General features: G+C 33.7%; 1 protein-coding gene across 1 annotated transcript in view; it reads right to left on the bottom strand.

Annotated features, from left to right (window-relative positions):
- Positions 1 to 17,339: 17,339 nt before the first annotated feature.
- Positions 17,340 to 22,251, bottom strand: part of LOC148946725 (ubiquitin carboxyl-terminal hydrolase 10-A-like) — a 51,900-nt gene continuing 46,988 nt past the window's right edge. Inside the window, exon 9 of the mRNA XM_089096348.1 lies at positions 17,340 to 19,399. Coding sequence (XP_088952474.1) covers positions 19,317 to 19,399 — 83 coding nt within the window. The 3' untranslated portion in view covers positions 17,340 to 19,316. The remainder of the gene's footprint in view (positions 19,400 to 22,251) is intronic.

Below are 22,251 nucleotides of genomic sequence, written 5' to 3'. Positions count from 1 at the left end.
AAAAAAAAAGAGTTTTTTACTTACTTACAAATATTTTCATAATTTCTTTAATGAAATTTCTGTATTTTTTATCCCAGATTTTACTTAAAGAAAGATATTTTTTTTTTTAATAATTTATTAAATTAAATTTCCGTATTGTGTATCCAAGAGTTGAATTCAAGAAAGAAATTGCTAATTACTGAGAATTTTTTCATAATTTCTTGAATTAAATTTCTACAACGTGTATCTAAGTCATGAAAACAATAAAGAGTTTGTTACTTACTTGTAATTTTGTCATAATTTCTCGAACGAAATGTATTTTTTTTATATTCAGCATTTTAATTAAAGAAAGATTTTTATAATTACTTACAAATTTTTAATAATGTAATTATTGAACAGTCTTTTTTATTGACCCAGTATATTAAGTCAAGAAAGAATTTGATACTTACTTACAATTTTTGATAAGTTATTAAATGAAAATTATGCAGTGTGTATATACATTAGGTAACATGAGTTTGGTTCATATTTGGAAGTCAATCATATTTTCTTGACTGAAATTTAATACATTTGTATCAAAGATGGGAAAAACAATAAGAAATGTATTACTTACTTGCAATTTTATTATTATTTCTTTCATTTGATATCTGTATTGTGTCCAGGAAGCGAATTCGATAAAGCTATTGTTACTTACTTACAATTTATTCATAATTTAATGAAAAGAATAAAACTATTCTAAAGAATAAATACGGGTTAGGCTTAAAGATATTTATTGCTTAAACTTATTAACATATTTTTGAAAGAATTTGCTACTTACTTAAAAGTTTTGATAATTTCTTGACTGAAATTTCTGCATTGTGTATCCAGGATTTACCTTCAATACAGATTGTTTAGCTTAATTAGAGTTTAGTTATAATTTCTTTAATGATATTTCTTTTTTTTATTTATCCATAATGTGATATAAAGAAAAAATTTGTAAACAAGTGTCTGAATATGGATGTATTCAAAGTCCTTTTCTTACATCTAAAACGTTTTATTAGAAATTCTAATAGTTTGATATGCTAGCGTACTATAAAAGTAATGATAACATAACAATGTAATGCAAAATGTATTTTTAATGAAATAATGATATTTAGAATATTAATACAATAAATATATTATGATACATTATTAATATAAACAATTAACTTTGGACATTTTGAATCTGTTCAATAAAATATTTCACCAGATTGTCTCTTGATATTATATCTATTGTCTTATCTTAGTTCTTAGTCAGTAGAATAATCATTATTAAATTTTAAGTCATACACAATTTTTACTGGTTTCTCTTCAACAGGGTCAATATGCTTTTTGTCTTTGACATTATTTGGTTATATGACTGTTTGATCAATGTCAGTAACGTTTGCTGGTGCTTTGTTTTTCATCGATTCATCTTTATATTCAATCGTGATATTTTATGAAAATTCCCTTTTTTATTTTTCTGGCAGTTTCACTGTCTATTATCACATTATTTTTACACAGGTAACAGTTTAGGAACGTAGACAAGATATTGCTTAAGATATTAGTAGAAGAGTCTGCCTGTCTTTTATTGATATTCTGTTGAATCCTAATACCTGAAAGGTGACAATTGGATGTATCAGTAGGTAATGCGTTACCTGCAATAGTAGCAAGGAGTTGTCCTCTATCATCAATGATTATTTTTATGTTGGAATTCTCTTTGAGTGCAATCATCTCTGGAGATCTCACTCTCGCATAACCACCAACATAGGAGTTGAATTTTTTCGGTATTCCAAATAAATTTAATTCCTTACTGTCATGACACTTCATTCAGACAGGTCCAAGTGACCTACTAGCTTTACTTGTTTCAAAGATTAAATAGGTATCGTTGTCTTAAGTCAAATATAACAAAAAATGGTTAAGTAAAAACGATTTATTAAAAATATAACTCTGCAATTTTTTTTTAAATATATGAATTATTATGTTCTATTTAAAATGAGTACAAAATAATGATTTAATAAATTAAATATATTAGTTTGTGTCAATAACCAGTCATAGAAGACCAGTGTGAAAGTCACATCTTGTCTCTGACCAATCACAGAGTGCTGTCAATAACATGTCATAGAATTCCGGTGGGAATGTCAAATAGTGTCTATGACCACTCTTCGAGCGTACATGTTAGATCTGTAATAATACTTTTACATTTTAATTTCTTTACAGAAAGAAAGAAATAAATAAAGTTTAGAAATTTCAAATTTCTAAAAAAAGTTTCAATTAAACACTTTTTGGATATTGAGTGTCTTTACTGAAAAACTATTGCATTAAAGAGTCTCTCAAACCCCTAAAAGCTCTTTTAAAATATACAAAAACTACTTATAGAACACAAAAATTTCTATTTTAATTACCAAAACGTAAATAAAAAAAACACTGAAACCTGCATCTGAGTCTCTCAAACAACCTAAAGCTAATTTAAAAGATTCAAAAACTAAAAAATTAACATTAAATTTTTGTTTTTAAATACTAAACCGTAAAGAAAAACCACACGGAATGAGTCAACTGATTCTCACAAACCCCTAACTTCTAAATTAAAATATGAAAAATTTCCTAATTTAAAACTAACTTAGATAGTTTATAGACACCACAGAAAACAAAAACCACACGGTATAATTCCACTGGGTCTCTCAATCACCTTAGATATATTTTAAAATATAGAAAAAACTACTACTATTACAAACTCATTTCTTTTTTATTGAATACAAAGAAATGAAAAAACACACGTACAAAGGCACCATAGTCTCTCAATCAACTTAAAGCAATTTTAAAATATACAAAAAATAATTAAAAAAAAAACAAAGTTATTTGTTAAATAGCACCCCGAAAAGAAAAATCTCACGGACTAGGTCAAGTGTGTCTCTCAAACCCCTTAAATTTCATTTAAAATATACAAAAAATACATATATAAAAAAAATCTTTATTTTTTATCTACAAAAAAGGAAAGAAAAATCACACTAATTCCGTCATCTGAGACTCTCAAACACCTTACATATATGTTAAATTAAACAAAAACTAATTATTTAAAATTACAATTTAGTTTTTAATTACTTAATCTACTAGACCAAAAATACTTAAGAATTAAAATTAGTCTAACAATCAACTTAACTATATATAACAATATGCAAATTATGCTTAGATTACAAAAACATTTATATTGTAAATAGAACCACTTCCACATAAACCAAACTGAATAAGTAAAATGGGTCTTTAAAACAAATTAAATCTATTTTAATATACAGAAAAAACTAATTAAATAACACAAAACGTTCTTTATTATTTAAAAAAAAGGCATGAAACTACACAAAGAAATATTCATTTGAGTCTCTCAAACACCTTCAAGATATTTTAAAATAAACAACAACTAAATATTTAAAAAATAATATTATTTTTTAACGACAACCAATTAAACAAAAATCTCCCGGACGATGGCACGTGTGTCTCTCAATTCCATTACAGATAATTTAAAATATAAAAAAAATAATAATTTAAACCAAAAATTTCTTTTTTAAGTAATAACAATTAAATAAAAATCACACTGACAAATTCATCTGAGTCTCTCACTCCACTGAAAGTAAATATAAAATATAAATAATCTACTTAATTAACAAAAACATTTATTTTTTAACAAGAATCACGTAAATAAAAATCACACGTAATTTTGCAACTGACTCTCTCAATCCCCGTAAAGATATTTTAAAATATAAAAAACAAATTAATTAAAAAAAAAATTTAGTTTTTAATTACCCTCACGTAAAGAAAAATCACACCGAATTAGGCTACTGAGTCTCTCTATCCCCTTAAAGATCCTTTAAAAGTTAAAAAAACTACTTATTTAACATAAAAATTTGGTTTTTATTGACCATCAATTAATTAATATTCACAATTATTGTCTCACCTTATTCACTAAAAACAAGTATTTAAAATTTATTAGTCTAAAAATCTTCATAAAATTCTCTTTATGAAATATATTATTTAAAAAAAAGTCAAGTAAAATCACAAGTAATTTGGCACCTGAGTCTCTCAATACAATTAAAGAAATAATAAAATAAACTAAAAAATCAAAAATTAAAAGAAATTATAGTTATTTTTTTAAAAAAAGAAAAGTCAACAACAACGTACTTAGTATTCAGATTCAATCAAACACATGATACATATTTTAAAATATACAAAAACTAATTAATAAAAATTATAATTTAGTTTTTATTGAAAATCAATTAAAGAAAAATCACACTGACTTAGGCACCTGAGTCTCTCAATCCATGTAAAGCTCTTTTAAAAGATAAAAAATCTAATTATTTAACACAAAACGATCGTATTTATTTTAAAAAAAGTAAAGAAAAATCACACGGAAATAGGCTCCTGAGTCTCTCAGTCCACGTAAATCTCTTTTAAAATATAAAAAATCTACTTATTTAAAAGAATAATTTATATTTTAATGACCATCAATTAATTAAACATCACAAGTAATTAGTCACATGATTCTCTAACGCCCATTAAATATTCTTTTAATAGATACAAAAACTACTTATTTAACACAAAAATTTAGTTTTTAATGACCAACAAGTAAAAAAAAATCACACGGAATTAGGCAACTGAGTCTCTCAATCCCAGTAAATATCTTTTAAAATATACAAACACTACTTATTTAACACAAAAATATCGTTTTTAATTAGCATCAAGTAAAGAAAAATCACACGGACTTAGGCAACTGAGTCTCTCAATCCCCGTAAAGATCTTTTAAAAGATACAAATACTACTTATTTAACACAAAGAACCCCCATGTAACTGAACCCCTGTATAACTGAAACCCCTGTACAACTGAACCTCCGTGCTTAATTTCATTACGTTTAATATCTAGTCACCAAATGCTCCAAGCCTCAGAAGAAAAAGGGATTTTGAAAACAGGGAGCCCGATTTACGAAAAAAAAAAGGGATACCCCCCGTGCAACTGAACCCCCCTTGTAACTGAACCCGTGTATAACCGAAATCCCTCCGTGCAACTGTATCCTCTTTAACTGAACCCTCGTGCAACTCACCCCTCTCTGCACCCCCCCCCCCCTCCTCACACTTTTCAGTCATTTCTTTTTACATTGACAATATTTTTAAAACGTTACTTACGTAATATACATACCACAACGGCGAGGTAAAGCTAGGTCAAGTCACAATGTCATTCTATCGTTACTTTTCAATTAAGCTATTGAATACTTTCTAGCAATGTCCCTTGTAAGCGTCTACGCAAATATCTTTTCGCAAATATCTTTTCGCAAAAAAAAATTCGCAAATCTCGTAAACTAAAGAAGTAATTACCCTTTTCAAATGCATTACTCGTTCTATTAATGAAACCCATTAAACTAATATCAAAGTTTTTAAAAAAAAAACCTAGAAAAGAACTTACATATTAATGACAACCGATTTAACATAAAAAAAAAAAACTGTTATATAACTAACTATAAATCCAAGTCAGAAAAACTTTTCCTGAATAGGACCGGTATTAAATGACCCTGGTAACCCAATTACTTGAAATTACACACACAACCTGTTTGTTCCGGGGGCGTACGCAAAGAACATGTGAGAGGATACTCACTCTCTTTGAAAAGGTGTATACGTCTGGTAGAATTCAATATAAGCATTCTACTAACCTCATTTATTAGTCGCCGGGTTTCTTTTGTATCACCACTTTTACCATCAAAAGCAGAAGCATAATATGCTTTTTTCTCACTGCGACGCTTATGGTTAACTTTTTTTCTCTCCCGCTTAAATTCTTCGAATAAACTCACATTTTCCGGGCTCTGTAAATGTTTTTCAAAAAGCTGGTTTCGCATTTCCATCATTTCAAGCAATTCTGTGGTCACCCACAGCTTTCTTGGCTCATTTTTCTTTTTCCTCATCTTCCTCAGAGGACAAGACACCTTATATACCGGTAAGAGAATATTCATAAACCTGTCAAACGCTGTAGTTGCATTTTGCTCTTCGCTAACTTCATCCCATGCTATTGTACTAACTTGCTCTTTCAGCTTTCTCAAGTTATTATTTCTCATATCTCTATAAACTCTCTTACTTAGGTGTTTAGCCGAAGTTTTAATACTATTTATCATACAAACAATAGGGAGGAGGTCAGAAGCAGGTTGAAGGAGAACATCACAGAATGCTTGCCTCAATAGATTTGAAGAAACAAATATGTTATCATTTAATGTTGCCGACTGAGCAGTGATACGGGAAGGAATCAGATTCACTGGGTACATCTCATGAGATAATGCAAGATTTAAAAATTATAAGTTAAAACTATTTAAATTCAATAAATCAAAGTTAAAATTCCTCAAAAGCGCCTTTAACGCCCTTTCCAACTTTTTTCATAGCTTCGGTTTTGTTTGATTCGAAATTTTTAAAATTTTGTTCCAAAACCATTTCAACTTCATGCGATTAGTAGCAAAATACTTGGTACTTAAATCGCAAGGCCGTATCCAGGTGGGGGGGGGGGTGTTACCCGGTTTGAACCCCCACCCCCGAAATTTTTGACCGAGTCGAAAATGAGTCGAAAATTAGTAAAACCTGGGTAAAAATCAGAAAAATTAGTCGAAAACTGAGTCAAAAATTAGTAACCCCCCCCCCGAAAAATTCAAAGATTGGTACCCCCCCCCCCCCCCCGAAAAAAATCCTGGATCCGCCCGTTCTGTCGCAGATAAATCTGATCGCTTTAATAAATCGACCAGATTTATCTGCGACAGAACGGAGAATTCTGACTGGTCATAAAGGATATCTCGCAAAGCTTGCCAGGGCAAAGTCATCATCCTGAAACAAGGGCATCACGGCTTCGAAGAAAAGGCAGGAAAAAAAGGAAAAAGGGCAGGAAATAGATTTATCTTTACGTGGGGAGGCCCACGGCTGCAGTGGCTATCAACTCTATGGAAAGCTGGCCCAGTGACCATGGAGCCTGCTAAGCTTTACCACCGTTTTCTGACATCCCAGTTCACGAAAAGTAAATATCTAATCAGTAATTATCCAATCTCAAATTCACCAAAAGCTTCAAGAAAAATATCCACTTCTCGCCAAAAGTCTATCACCAACAAATTAATTGATAAACATAGGACAGGATTATACGTCACTATAATCCCAAACCAATTGTTGTTACGAAATTCACTGATTTAATAATGTTCATAAGTTATCCGATTTTAGATTTTAGATGTGTTTGCTCTGAACTCTGAAATAAGACTGACAAGTTCGAACTTAGACAAGTTCGAAGTGAAGTAATCTTGTTAATATTAAGACTACAGACTCACATTAGAATTTGCATCACAACTTCCAATTCTCCGTTTTATGGAGAGCGATAACCAGATTTTCAGAGTTCATATTACGGTTGATGTATTCTTCATCATAGGCAGCGCAATAGCGCTGTCTAAGTAAAGAACGATGTTGGCACAATATGTTATTATTATTATTTTTTCTTTCTTTGTTTCTTTTTTTCTTTAAGACCAGGGCAATTTGTATCGAAGGAATTGTAGAGACTTCGAAAAGGCTCATTCGATTAGAAATTGGAAGGCCCTGACCCTTTTTAATAGCAGAAAGTGATTGGAGGGCAAATAAGACCCCTTCCAAGCCCACCATTTCCCCAGACCTATCCAATAAAAATTTGAGATCGCCATTTTGTTCAAAGTAGTTGAAAGATCTGAAAATTATGTCTTGAGGAGGACACTCCCCCCCCCAAATTTCTCAGGGCAAGGGTTGTAAGTTATACCCTGGGGGCATATAAGGTTTTTATAGAAAGAGCTGTCGTAGAAACTTCAAAAAGGGCTCATTCGATTGGAAATTCCAAGGGCTATCGCCCTTTTTAATAATCGAAAGTGATTGGAGGGCAACTATCCCTCCTCTCACGCCCAAAATTTCCCCAAACACATCCAATGAAAATATTGAGATAGCCACTTTGTTCAACGTAGTTGAAAGTTTTAGAAATTAGGTCTTTGAGGATGACAACTCCCCCCACACCCTTCAGGACAAGGGTTTTAAGTTATACCCTGAGGGCATATAAGGTTTTGATAGAAAGTTTTGTTGTAGAAACTTCAAAAAGGGCTCCTTCGATTTGAAATTTAAAGGGCTAGTGCCCTTTTTAATAGTCGAATATGATTGGAGGGCAACTAAACCCTCTATCACGCCCAAAATTTCCCCAAACACATCCAATCAAAATTTTCAGATAGCCATCTTATTCAACGTAGTTGAAAGTTCTGGAAATTATGTCTTTGAGGATAAAAAACCTCCCACCCCTCTCAGGGTAAGGGTTGTAAGTTATGCCCTGGGGGTATATAAGGTTCTTATAGAAAGGATTGTCGTAAAAACTTCAAAAAGGGCTCATTCGATTGGACATTGAAAGGGCTAGTGCCCTTTTTAATTGTCGAAAGTGATTGGAGGGCAACTAAACTCCCTCTCACGCCCACCATTTCTCCAACACATCCAATCAAAATTTTCAGATAGTTATTTTGTTCAACGTAGTTATTAGCTCTGGAAATTATGTCTTTGAGGATGACAAACACCCACATCCCTCAGGGCAAGGGCTGTAAGTTATACCCTGGGGGTATATAAGGTTTTTATAGATAGCATTGTCGTAAAAACTTCAAAAAGGGCTCATTTATTTGGAAATTGAGAGGGCTATTGCCCTTTTTAATAGTTGAAAGTAATTGGACGGCAACTCCCATGCCCACCATTTCCCCACACACATTCAATCAAAATTTTGAGATAAGTCATTTTGTTCAACGTAGTTAAAAGGTCCGGAAAATATGTGTTTGAGGATGAAAAACCACCCACTGCCCTCAGGGCAAAGGTTGTAAGTTATGCCCTAGGGGCATATAGTTTTTTTTTAATGAAAGTGATGTCGTAGAAACTTTAAAAAGGGCTCATTCAATTGGGAATTGAAAAGGCTAGTGGCCTTATTAATAGTCAAAAGCAATCGGAGTGCGAATGCCCCCCCCCCATTCTCATTATTTCCCCAAACACTTCCCATCAACATTTTGATATGACCATTTAGTTGAACGTAGTTGAAGGGTCTGCAAATTATGTCTTTGAGTATGATGATAGCGATAGCGATATTGAGATAGCCATTTTATTCAACGTAGTTGAAAGTTCTGGCAATTATGTCTTTGAGGATAATAAACCCCCCACGCCCCTCAGGGTAAGGGTTGTAAGTTATGCTCTGGGGGCACATAAGGTTCTTATAGAAAGGATTGTCGTAAAAACTTCAAAAAGGGCTCATTCGATTGGACATTGAAAGGGCTAGTGCCCTTTTTAATTGTCGAAAGTGATTGGAGGGCAACTAACCTCCCTCTCACGCCCACCATTTCTCCAACACATCCAATCAAAATTTTTAGATAGTCATTTTGTTCAACGTAGTTGTAAGTTCTGGAAATTATGTCTTTGAGGATGACAAACACCCACATCCCTCAGGGCAAGAGTTGTAGGTTACACCCTGGGGGTATATAAGGTTTTTGTAGAAAGTGCCGTCGTAAAAATTTCGAAAAGGGCTCATTTAATTGGAAGTTGAGAGGACTATTGTCATTTTTAATAGTCGAAAGTAACCGAAGGGTGAATCACCTCCCCCTCCACGCCCATCATTTACCAAACATTTACAAACAACATTTTGATATGACCATTTTGTTCAGGCTAGTTGAAAGGTCAAAAAATTTATGTCTTTGAGGATGACAACCCTCCCCCATTAGCCCTTAGGACAAAGGTCGCAAGTTACTCCCTTGGGGCATATAAGGCTTTTATAGAAAGTTTTGTCGTAGAAGCTCCAAAAAGGGCTCATTCGATTGGAAATTGAGAGTACTAGTGCCTTTTTTATTAGTCGAAAGTGATCAGAGCGAAAATGCCCTCCCCCCATGCCCATCATTTTCCCAAACACTTTCAATAAACATTTTGATATAGCCAAATGTTCAACGTATTTGAAATGTTTGGAAATTATGTCTTTGAGGATTATACATCACCCAGCCCTCAGGGTAAGGGTTGTAAGTTATGTCCTGAGGGCAGATAAGGTTTTCATAGAAAGCATGGTCATATAAACTTCTGAGGGGGCTCGTTGGATTGGTAATCAGGCGCTCGAGTGCTCTTTTTAAGAGTCAAAGTGATCGTAGAGCAGCTGCCCCCCCTCCCCACAAACACACACGTCGTGTTGTCCCGAAATGCATCTCATAGAAATTTTAAGATAGCCATTCTATTCAAAATAGTCTAAATATCATATTACAAGGCTTTTGGGGTTGAAAGAAACCCCAGAGATTAGGAGCAAGGGTTGTAAGTTATACCCAGGGGGTATTTAAGGTTCTTATAGAAGAGAGACTATGATGGAAAGACTATGTCAATATAAAACGAACAGATTAACTACAAAAACTTTTTGCACAAAATAAGTTTTTCAAAAAAAAGTAAAAAACTCCATTCAACCAAAAATGAACAAAAATAGAATAAAATAATCTACTAACCATACAACAATCGCAAATCAGTATCAATAAATAAATGAAATACGTAACAAACAGAAATTAAAATGAATAACAGAGTCAAACTCAAAACGAGCAGAAATTAATAAGAGTAGTGTTCTAAAATCCTATGCTTTTTAAAAGCGAGAATATAATTTGTATCTTACTGAAAAAATTATTTTAAATATTCTCATTTTTATAACTTTAGGAAATAAAAAATTAATTGAGATTTTAAGGAATAAATATCTGCATATGTATATTAAACTGACAATGCACTTTTTTTCAGTAAAGTAAAAATTATATTCTGACTTTTAGAATAGAGGTTTAGAACTCCACTCATATTAATTTCTGCTTGTTTTGAATTTGACTGAGAGATCTAGTTTAGTTTCTATTCGTTTTCGGATTCATCTATTCATTTATACGGATTTGTGATAGTTGTATTCTTGGTAGATGATTTGATTCTATTTTTGTGAATTTTTGATTTAATAAAGTTCTTTACTTTTTTTCGAAAAACTTATTTTGTGAAAAAGTTTTTTAATCAATTTCGAGTAATCAAACAGTTCGTGGTAATGAACTGTAAGTAAGGAGCGACCCGGCTCAATGGTAACCGAAACTCTAAAAAACGGGATTTTGATACCAATAGATACATCAAAAGAATCAGATTTTAATTCTGATTTCAAATATATAAGTTTCATTAAGTTTAATCTTACCCATCAAAAGTTACGTGCCTGAGAAAATTTGGCTGATTTTCGAAAAAAGGGGGAAAGACCCCTAAACGCTATTAAGACTTAAGGAAAATCACATTAACATATTCAGCGTATCGGAAAACTATGCTGCAGAGTTCTGAACGTCCTATCTACAAAAATGTGGAATTTTCCATTTTTTTGCCAAAAGAAAGATCACGTAGGCGTTGGTATTTGTTTGTGTGTTGGTTTTTTGTTTTTTTTTTTTTTTTCCCAGGGGTTATCGTATAGACCCAGTGGTCCGAGAAAATTGTGGGAGGGATCAATGGAACGAAAATTAAAAGTTATAGTTCACATTTTTAGTGACCAAAAAAAATGGAGGGCAACTAGGCCCCCTCCCACACTAATTTTTTGCCCAAAGTCTCACGATCGTAATTTTGAGAGAGCCATTTTGTTAATCAGGATAAAAATTTTTATAACTACGTATTTTAGAATGACTTGATCCCCCACAGTCCCCAGGGGGAGGGCTGAAAGTTATGAACTTTACTCACTGTTAACATATAGTCTTGGTTATTGGGAAGTATACAGACTTTTTCAGAGGAGCTTTTTTCTGGTCGGTGGGGGAAGGCGCGGGTCGGGGGCTATATGGAAGGATCTTTCCAGGACGGACGCGTCCATGGGGGACGGGACATTGCTATGAAGGGGGCGCCGGATTTCCCAGCATTATTAAAGAAAAAGATCAGGAATTAAATAAAAAAGAACAAGTTTTTCAACTGATCAACTGATTGTGATTAAGAGGTCATTTTTAAAGAACTGGAAAAAAAATTCGAACTATAGTTTAAAGAGCAGGGTATTGACTAGGGGCGAACCCCCTAATATACGTGTTAAAAATTTATGAATATAGAAGTTCGTTACGTAAGTTAATTCTAAGTTACGTATATTTATTACTAATAAAAACGTTCGTAAATAAAATTAAACAAGTTTCGAAAAAGCCATTTAACCAAATATAATATGCAAATTTTGTTTTAATTATTCATGTACGGTGAGCCAAAATCAAAACCTGCATTAATTCAAAAACGTTCAAAAATTAAATAAAAAAAACAAGTTTTTTTAACTGAAAGTAAGGAACGACGTTAAAACTTAAAACGAACAGAAATTATTCCGTATATGAAGGGGCTGTCCCCCTCCTCAACGCCTCGCTCTTTACGCTAAAGTTTGACTTTCTCACAACTCTATTTTTTTAAACAATAAAAAAACTTTAGCGTAAAGAGCAAGGCTTTGAGGAGGGGGACAGCCCCCTTCATATACGGAATAATTTCTGTTCGTTTTAAGTTTTAACGTCGTTCCTTACTTTCAGTTAAAAAAACTTGTTTTTTTTATTTAATACTAGGTGAGATCAATATGTTACCTGATAAATCAATGCATTATTTTGTATGCTGTTGACTTTTAAACTTACAATGTAATGTTAATATTATATTTTTGTAATGACTTTAAACTTATTATTTTTATGCCTAAGTTTTTAAGATAATTTTAATTGTACACTGAAAGTTACTGATATCACAGCTCCTGTAAGACTATAAAAAGCGTTATAGATTAGTTTGTTGTTGTGAGGCTACGTACTTACTTTTTACTCCTAAACCAATATTCTTGTTTTTTATACTTGTCATTTTTGTTCTTGTAAAGTGCTAGTTCTCTGTAATCCTATAAACATAGAGAAATATCACCAATTGATTTATTTGCACTAGTTTTATTGATATATGGTAGATAGACTGTGAAGTAGTAATTTTTGTTCGTTTTAGGTTTCAACTTGGCTCTTTACTTCCCTCGGAAAAGATTTGTTTTTTTTAATTAATCTTTGCTCGTTTTTGATTAAAATTTAGTGTTGAAACAACACTGCCATGATCCTTTTTATTTATGCGGAATATTTTCTGTTCGTTTTAAGTTTTTATGTTGCTCCTTAGTTTCTTTTGAAAACTTATTTCTTTATATAATTTCTAATCGCCTCCAATCTAGGGAAGATATAAAACACTTCAACCCTTGTTAAGGAGCTGAACGAAGAAGCCGTACAAGAATTGAAGGAAAAAATAAGTTCAGAGTGGAGAAAAAGACCTAGTGTCGTTTCTTTTTGTAAAATTTAAAACAAAGAAGATATAGATCTTTAATTCCTTTTTTTTTAAATTAAATTTAGCAGCCCTTAAGAAAGTAGCTCTAGGCGAGTAGCTTTGACACAAAAGATTAACTGAGTGGACAGGTTTGCATATCGATATACTTGTGAAAAAGTCTGCTAGCTCGACAGAAAAGTGCCTTTAGGCTTAAGGAGTTATTTGACCTGTCAGATTTAACTTCATGAAATGGGAACTATATCGAAAATAGTAAACGTTAGAGTGATACCGAAATATAGTCCAGGAAGGAAACGGTTTGACCGGAAACAAATTGCGAGAGAAAAGATTCTTTGACTAACTTAATAATTTCCGTTCGTTTTAAGTTTTGATGTTGCTCCTTACTTTCAGTTGAAAAAACTTGTTTTTTATTTAATTTCTGATCATATTTTAAATAATGCTGGGAAATCCGGCACTTCCTTCATAGCAATGTCCCTTCCCCCATGGAAAGATCCTCCCACGTAACCTCCGACCCCCGCCCACTACCAGAAAAATCCCCCCTGAAAACGTCTGTATACTTCCCAATAACCAATATTATATGTAAACATTGGGCAAAGTTCATAACTTGCAGCCCTTCCCCCGGGAACTGTGTGGGATGAGGTCATCCTCAAAGACATAGTTCTTACATTTTTCGACCATACTAGACAAAATGGCTATCTCAAAATTTTGATTGGGTGACTGCGAAAAAATGAGGGTTGGAGGGGGCCTAGTTGCCCTCCATTTTTTTGGTCACTTAAAAAGGGCAGTGGATATTTTAATTTCCGTTCTAACGAGCCCTCCTGCAATATTCTAGGATTACTGGGTAGATACGATTACCCCTGGGAAAAAAAACAAATAAACACAAATCCCTGATCTTTCTACTGGCAAAAAATAAAAAATTCCACATTTTTGCAGATAGGGGCTGGAAACGTGTATAGTGGGGTTCTCTGATATGCTGAATCTGATGGTGTGATTTTCAGCAAGATTCTATGACTTTTAAGGGGTGTTTCCCTCTTTTTTCGAAAATAAAGCAAATCTTCTCAGGCACGTAACTTTTGATGGGCAAGTTTAAACTTGATGAAACTTATATATTTGAAATCAGCATAAAAATTTGATTCTTTTGATGTATCTATTGGTATCAATTTTTTTTTCAGGTTTTTAGAGTTTCGGTTATTATTGAGCTGGGTCACTCCTTACCTACAGTTCGTTATCACGAACTGCTTGATTTCCTTGGAAAAGGTCATTTTTCTTGTTGTTCATGCCAACGGATTTCATTTTTTGTTCAAGCCAAGGGATTTTAACTTTCACATGTAGGGCTCTCGGCCAGGGCAATTCTAATGGTGTACATTTTTGTTTCGATCCGATGCCATTTCTAGTTGTTTCAGGCTATTTTGTATTACTATAGGTCGTTTTCATCTTCTACTATGTTGCAGCTACACTATAACCGCAATATATCTTTGCCTAGTTATTCTATAATCTGACATACACATAATGACCACAAGATTTTCAGTTGAAAACTATAGATAAAAAATTATGCTCAAGAACCAAGGATAAGGTACATCGCACACTTTTTATCGTAGTTGTTGCGTTTGGAGCGTGTTTCGTCACCCCTCAAATCAGAGCACCTAGCGCTGGCACTGCTGCTGACCTACGGATGACGAACCGAATTGCACAAAGCAACATGAATCGGTATAAGATGTACGTGAATAGCCCAGTTTCTCAAACAGTATCTTTTAAGCATTAAGCCATTGCAGCATGCTTGATTTATCGTGGCATAGACATAACCGGTCCACACCTCTACAGTGTTTCTGCCCGTAAATATTCAGACAAAACAGCTTTCCTAGCTATTCGCTTGAAATTTTCAATTCTAGACGCTCTATGGAAGCCTGATTTAACAGCTGAAGAAGGCATGGGGCTCGTCTAGACTGGGTTAATCTTTCTATTACAACACTTCATAGATTGGGTATTCAAATTATTTACGCAAAAAAAAATTAGGCACGAGGTGTTGTTATAAAGGTGCGAAGAGAAGTTAGACAGGATAGGTGTTATCTCCCATCCCTTGTAGATAAGTATTACTAATTTGGCTAAGCTCTCCGCTACGTGATTTTCTGGTTTTGCTGATGTTTTTTATTCTCCATAGACTGAAGACCTGCTCCTAATACTGTTCCAAAAATAGTTTCGCCTAAATAATTTTGTTGTTTCTCAATATTTTTTTACTTTCTCAAATTTTTCTTCAAGTTTCTCTCCTATAGTACCACCACTGTTTGTGCCATTCAGCGTAATAATTTCACTGTGTTTGTAATGATCCCCTGGTTCGGTTCTAGCGAAACAATAGATAGATCATTTAAAAAACGTTACAAAGAAAAAGATAGGCGTACTCTGGCCAAACTATACTCGATCTTCTGTGATCGTTCTCTTCTTTATGCTTCAAATAGTTTAGCTATTCTTAAGACCGGTAACATGGAATCCCGATAAATTATTTTTGATCTTTTGTTTGTCTTCCACCTTAATCTTGCCACGGGAGAAAAAACTGTTCTCTTGCAAGTATTTATTTTTGTTCTGAGATTTCTATTATGTAGCATTAAAAATGCCAATTAGACGAGGTTTACCCCCTCCCTGGAATTCAGCTTATGGGCGCCCATGCCTGATTTAATTTCAAAGTTAGATATATGGCACAGAAAACTCAAAGGTATTGCTCGTGCATGTTTATCCCCTCATCTATATTAGATTTTTCGTTGACTGTTCCTTCTTCTATTTTATTCCACCCTTTTTTACTGTTGTTCTTTGTGTACTATAAATAAACATACAACAACGTTTTGTTTTTCTATTTGCCTTGCGACAACAAACATACTTGTTCAAACCATTAAGTGAGAATATTTATGAAACTCCTATAGGTCTTGACAAGTTCATAGCCTACTAACATTGCTTAACCTCAGTGGTTATTCTCACATACATGAGGTTGCATGCGTAGGAACTGTTGCCCTATTAAATGAGATTGTAATCAAGATCAAAGAGTTGCTAACATATTTTCGAACACGCGGTAAAAATAAACTATTCTATATTCTGCGACGGCTGAAAGTCAGTTCTCTTCTCTTACAGTGGTTTTTGCAGCAAGGGAGCTGACGTATTTTTGGAACCATTGCCTGAGATTTTTAACTTACCGGGGAACTTGATAAGGAAGTTACCAGAAATGAAAAAAAAAACTGAGATTTATAGACGGATTGGTAGACAGGTACAATATCTAAGTAAAGAATCCCTCCCCCCCCCCATCCAAAAAAAATATATGAGCACTGTCTAGCATGCGTAAAGAGATCATAGTTTTTTGAAGCATCAACCTTCGAAAGCTGGAATCCTGCTAGCAAAATGCAGAAAGGGGCCTACGGCAGTGCCAAACGACGAGGAAAAAATCCCTAGATTTTAGTGATTTTCTTCTACAGTCTAGTGATTTCTTTGTTTAGGCAATATAAAAATCACAAGAAATAGTAGGGATAAATAACTAGGGGTGGCAACCCTAACCTATGACTCCAAAGTACCCCTTTTCTAGTCTCATTAGCTCAAGGCGGCGTTGTGCTGCAGGGAGGGGGGCTCAGTACTACCTTTGTATCTTCAATCTAATCATTTTGTTTCACCCAACTTGCCAATTATATATACTTCTTCTAAAAAGTTGCTCTTGGAGAGCTCTGATGGACTGGTCACGGGCCACATTTGTCCTCCAATTATACGGATTGGAATCCCTTCATAATTTTGGTTCAAACAATGTGCAATGCGCCAATTTTGGTTCTTGAATAATACACATCGAAAATCCCCCAGGAATTCTGGTTCAAACAAACTCCTACGTCTGATTCAAACACGTAGAAACGTCACTAGAATAGTTTTCGCTTGGCTACCTTCTCTCTAAGGCTTTATCAGAAGGTATAAGCAATATTTAAATAAGAAAAAAATAATGATGATTGCAAAGATTAGCAGTGTATCGTGAAATGAAGGCACCGTGAAACTTGATAAAAAAAAACTTATCTAGCAAATAAGAAAAATACTTTGATGTGAAACAGGCTTTTATTTGAAACTCCGAAATCATACAAACTTACCGCCTGTCTTCTGTATCACAGAAAGGGGTACGCAAACAGAAAACTTTTTTTCCATGTCCCCCTATTTAATATACAAACTGTTTATCTGACTTTCTCTGTATTATAACCAATAACACTGGAACCAATTTCACGTATTCCAAAGCCAGAAACTTGGATATACATTAGACCAAAAACACGGGCCAAAATTTAAAGGAACAAAACAAAAATATACTAATAGAAGGGCCAACAACCTTAAAGTTAGAAAAAGACACTCGGTTCTCACACAGCAAAATATTTGTTTTCATTCACACTAAAATTAGACCGTATTAAAGACAAAAATAAACCTAAGTGCACTTCCAAAACAATTAAATCTAACACACATCAATGACCGCATTCAGTAACTGATATACATATTTACATAAAAAAATTGTCTAGGAAATTCTTTTTGACTGTAAAATATATGAAGCTTTTGTAATTACAGAGCACTGTTTTAAGTTAACAAACAAATGTTACGATTCTATTATAGCTACGGTACTGATTTTTGCTTGGAGATCTATCTAAGCCATGTCCCTTTTGGGAAATGAATTTATATTATTTAAAACACAAATTGGAGGTTCAAGCAATAAAAGAAATTTCGGTAGCCCTTCAATATCATCTATAAACGGTGACAAAATGAGAAAAATAACTCTGAACACAGGGGAATTAGAAATGTAAGCGGGGAGAGGGGTAGCTTCGGCCTGTATGCCCACTAGCTGTTTAAAAATGTGTGCGATTTTCCCCATAATTTTGTATACATTTCCCTTCATTGAACTCTTTTTTTTGCGTTCTTCCAATTTTTACATCACTTCTCGAAATGAATCTCTAAGTATGTGACTGAGGATTATCAGTAGACGATTATCTATGCTTTCAGATGCCTTATGCAAGACAATTCTCTTCCGTAAACGATTTGCTCGCAAATTCGGGATATATCATATTGAAACTCCATCAGTGACGCATACAGTAAAGGTTTTATATGGTGCCTGTACGGAGCAGCTGATCTTGGGATATTGTAATGAGCAATGGCCATAAAAAAAATTTGATGCGGCCGTAGGGAGTAAGGGATAGCCGTAGTTAAGAAAAACGATGCAGGAGACCAAGTTCAATACACAAGTAACAAACTGTTAGGAGAAAACGGCATGGAAGTGTTTATCAAATGGTATTCAGACCTTAACTTTTATTGACAGGAAAACGAAGGAGTCTAGAAGATTTTACAAGGTGAAACAATTTAAAATCTAAGAGAGTTAAATAGATTCAAGGAAGATAAAATAGAATAAAGGAAGGGAGATAAAGAAAAAAAAAGATAAAATAAGAGGACAAGGTGTTATGGCCATCACTGCACACAGGATAGGTTTTTGCCAAGAGATTTTTCGATAAGAAAAATTTAATTTTTATAAAAAAGTGAAACACCAACATATATGGATATTAAGGCCCAAAACGACCTTTTTTTATGCTAAACAAGCCCACCCCACCAAACAAGACTTCACCCAAAGATTAAAACGCTCTCTGTAGATAAAAACATAAAAAACAACATTCATGCACAAAATGTATAAGTTTCTAGGTGTATTATAAGTACGCAAAATTTATTTTAGTTAAACAAATGGCTTACTAGTTTCTATAAGAAATCACTTGTATACTATTTGTACAGTGAACTAAAAAGAGCATATGCACATTTTATAAACAACTTACATACATAAATTTATATCTGGAACACATAAATTAAAAAAAAAAATAAAATAAACGGCCTATCTAAAACTCCTTTCTCCTATAGAATAAGAGATAAGGTACACGGGGAGGACTATGTCGCAAAAGAGTTTTTTCATCGACCACTTTAATAACTGCATCGTCATATCGTATCCATCGCTGAAGCTCTGGATGGTAGACGTCGGCCACGTAATGTCCTTTGGTGGCCTCTTTTCAATCATGGTAAATAACAGCGAAAAGCTTATAGTTGCGCTGCTTGCTACTAATTTTAGCTTTAATTTTAGAAGAAATAACGTCTGAAAAAAAAAAAAAAAATTAAGGTAAGACAACTTGGATAAGAAATAAGATTCTTGGGCTCTAGACCTGGCGTCTTGAGTCTCATTACCGTCTGATAAAATACTCACTCCCGCTAATGACTGTATTAAGTTTTATTTTTGCTCTGTTTTAACAAATTAATTTAAAAAAAAAGTTTTTTTTTTAGCTGGAAGTAAGAAGCAAAATAAAAACTTAAAACAAAAAGAAATTATTTCGTCTATGAGGGGGGGGACTTCCCCTTCCTCAACCCTTGCTCTTTACGCTAAAAAATTTGAAAAAATACTTCTCATTTAAAGTCCAACGATCTTTGCTTTTGAGCAATCTTTATTCAAGAATTGAGACAGAAAGCCAAACTTTAGCATAAAAAGAGGGAGGAGAAACCCTTCTCATATACGGAATAATGTCTGTTCGTTTTAAGTTTCAATGTTGCTTCTTACTTTCAGCTGAAAATACTTGTAGTTTTATTTTTAATTTCTGAGCGTTTTTCAATCATGCCAAAAAATCCCCTACCCCCGTGAAAGAATTTCCTTTTGAAACTTTCCCCTAGAATAAAAATTCTCTCCGTGGAAAATACCCCTCCCCAAATAAAATTCTCCCCAAAAATGTCCGTTCATCTACCAAGAACAAATACTATATGTGAAAAATGGGCAATTTGCTTAACTTACAGCCCATTCCAAAGGACAATGGTGGGTCGTGTCATCCCCAAAGGCATAGTTATTGACCTTTCAACTATGCTGAATCATGTGGTTATCTCCAAATTTTAATTGGATGTCTTAGGTAAAAATGAGCTGGAGAGGGGGAGTAGTTGCTCTCCCATCCTTTCTTGTCACTTAAAAAGGGAACTGGAGCTTTTCATTTCCGTTCGAATGAGCCCTCTCCTGATTTCCCAGGACCATTGCTTCGGTATGATCACCACTGAAAAAAAGAAGAAAGATTCTGATGGTGTGATTTTCATTAAAATCGCTTGACTTTTTGGGGAGCCCCCCCCCCCCATTGAAAAATCAGGCAAATTTCCTCGGGCTCGTAGCTTTTGAAGGACAACGTTAAACTTAATTAATTTTATATATTTGGAATCAACATAAAAATCTAATTCTTTTGATATGTCTATTGTTATCGAAATTTCGTGTTTTTAGACTTTTGGTCCCTATTGGGTGGAGTTACTCCTTACTTACAGTTGCTTACCACGAACTGTTTCAGGATTATGCAATAAAGTTCAGAGTTACGGAGACAGTTATTCAATCTGGATGCCTCAGCTAAACAGAAGGATCCTCAGCTACCAACTGGTCAGTAGTCAGAAATATATTTGGGAGAAGGGGGCACCTTAAAAAAACGTTAAAAATAGCCAGGGTGGCATTAGAAGATACTAAGTTAGGAATACATATCAAGTTCGATGCAAAATATAGTTCGATAAGAATTGGAAAAATCCCATCCATCAGTCCCAAATAGTTAAGGAATAGCCGTAAATTTAATTCTAAATTAACAGGCCCAGAATTGAGAAAGAAAGACGTTGAACTGCAGAAGCTGATAATTACAAAAGCTGATGTTTACACTTTCATTAGTTTATGAGATACAGTTTTAAAAAGAGAACATATTTTATAGCCATACACGTAAGTAATTCAAAGATAAGTGGAAGATCATATTTTGCAAACAAAACAGTCAACACTCCAACACTCCAGTAATTTACTATTTTTCATCTGAAAAGATAATGCTAAATATTTATAATTAATTTCTTTTTGTACCCGTCGAAATCGACAAAAAGGCTTCAAGTAAATGACGCTCCGTGGATGATATAAAACAAAACATAAGCCTTATTTTGAAGTCAGATGCCGTCTGAAATTAATTGGTATTTGGGTTAAAAACACAGATTCATTCGAGCAATAAGACGATCCGTAAGGATATAAAACCACAAAACAAACCTTTTAATTAGCATACTCATGATTAAATTTTATTAGCAACCGGGTCATACACAGAACCGGGTCATACATGCAGTTTTTAACAGTAGCAGCTAAGACCAGAAGATACGTGATATTAGCAGGTAGCAAAACATCGAAAATGGTATTTGTCGCAAAGAGAATTATGTTTTTAGTTATTATTATTATTATGAGGCAAGGTTAATTTCGTTGAATTTTGAATTCATTGCCCTACATTCAACGATATGTTAAAACTCCCTTCTCCGACCCTTTCTCTTGTTATCAGTAACTACCTAAGAGTATATCGCGGTGCTCGTTTCAACCCCTTCTACGCGACATTTTAGGTCAAGTTTACCAATAGTGCCTTACACAAGACCGTACCCAGGTAGAGGGAGGGGGGTTGATGATTTGAATCTCCTCCCCAAAGTGTTTGTCCGACTCGCAAAAACATAACAAAAATGGTTATATATAAGTTTTGATGTGTTTTTTAAAGTTTTTTTGCACCCCCCCCCCAAAAAAAATAAAATCCTGGATACCGTTCTAGTCTTACATGTACAATTTTCCAAGCTGTTTTGATTGGAACACCCCAATTAATTCCTAAGATTTAATTGAGTATATATCACCAAAATTAATAGCCTTGTATGTTGGGTTTACATTTTTTTTTTTTTATATATTTATGCTATTTTCACACACTCAATCAAAATTTCGTGCATCAACTGATACTCGATGGACGAAGTTTTTTTCCGACAAAAAATAGGAATTACTCGATCAAAGCAGGCGGGTATGCATTCTTTTGTGAAGGCATGAATGCGAATTCTTCAAAACAGACAAACGGCAAATTACAAAATTTTAAGAAGTTATGAAACCAATAGATAATAAAATTTCAGGGAGGGTGGGGGGGGGGGGGGGTCATATATCGTTGA

Source organism: Artemia sp. Qi Xiang Cuo, chromosome 11 (assembly GCF_049724085.1).
Source record: "Artemia sp. Qi Xiang Cuo chromosome 11, ASM4972408v1, whole genome shotgun sequence".
NCBI lineage: Eukaryota > Metazoa > Arthropoda > Branchiopoda > Anostraca > Artemiidae > Artemia > Artemia sp. Qi Xiang Cuo.
Note: the sequence above shows the minus strand (reverse complement) of the source record. Positions and strands in the feature narration are given on the sequence as shown.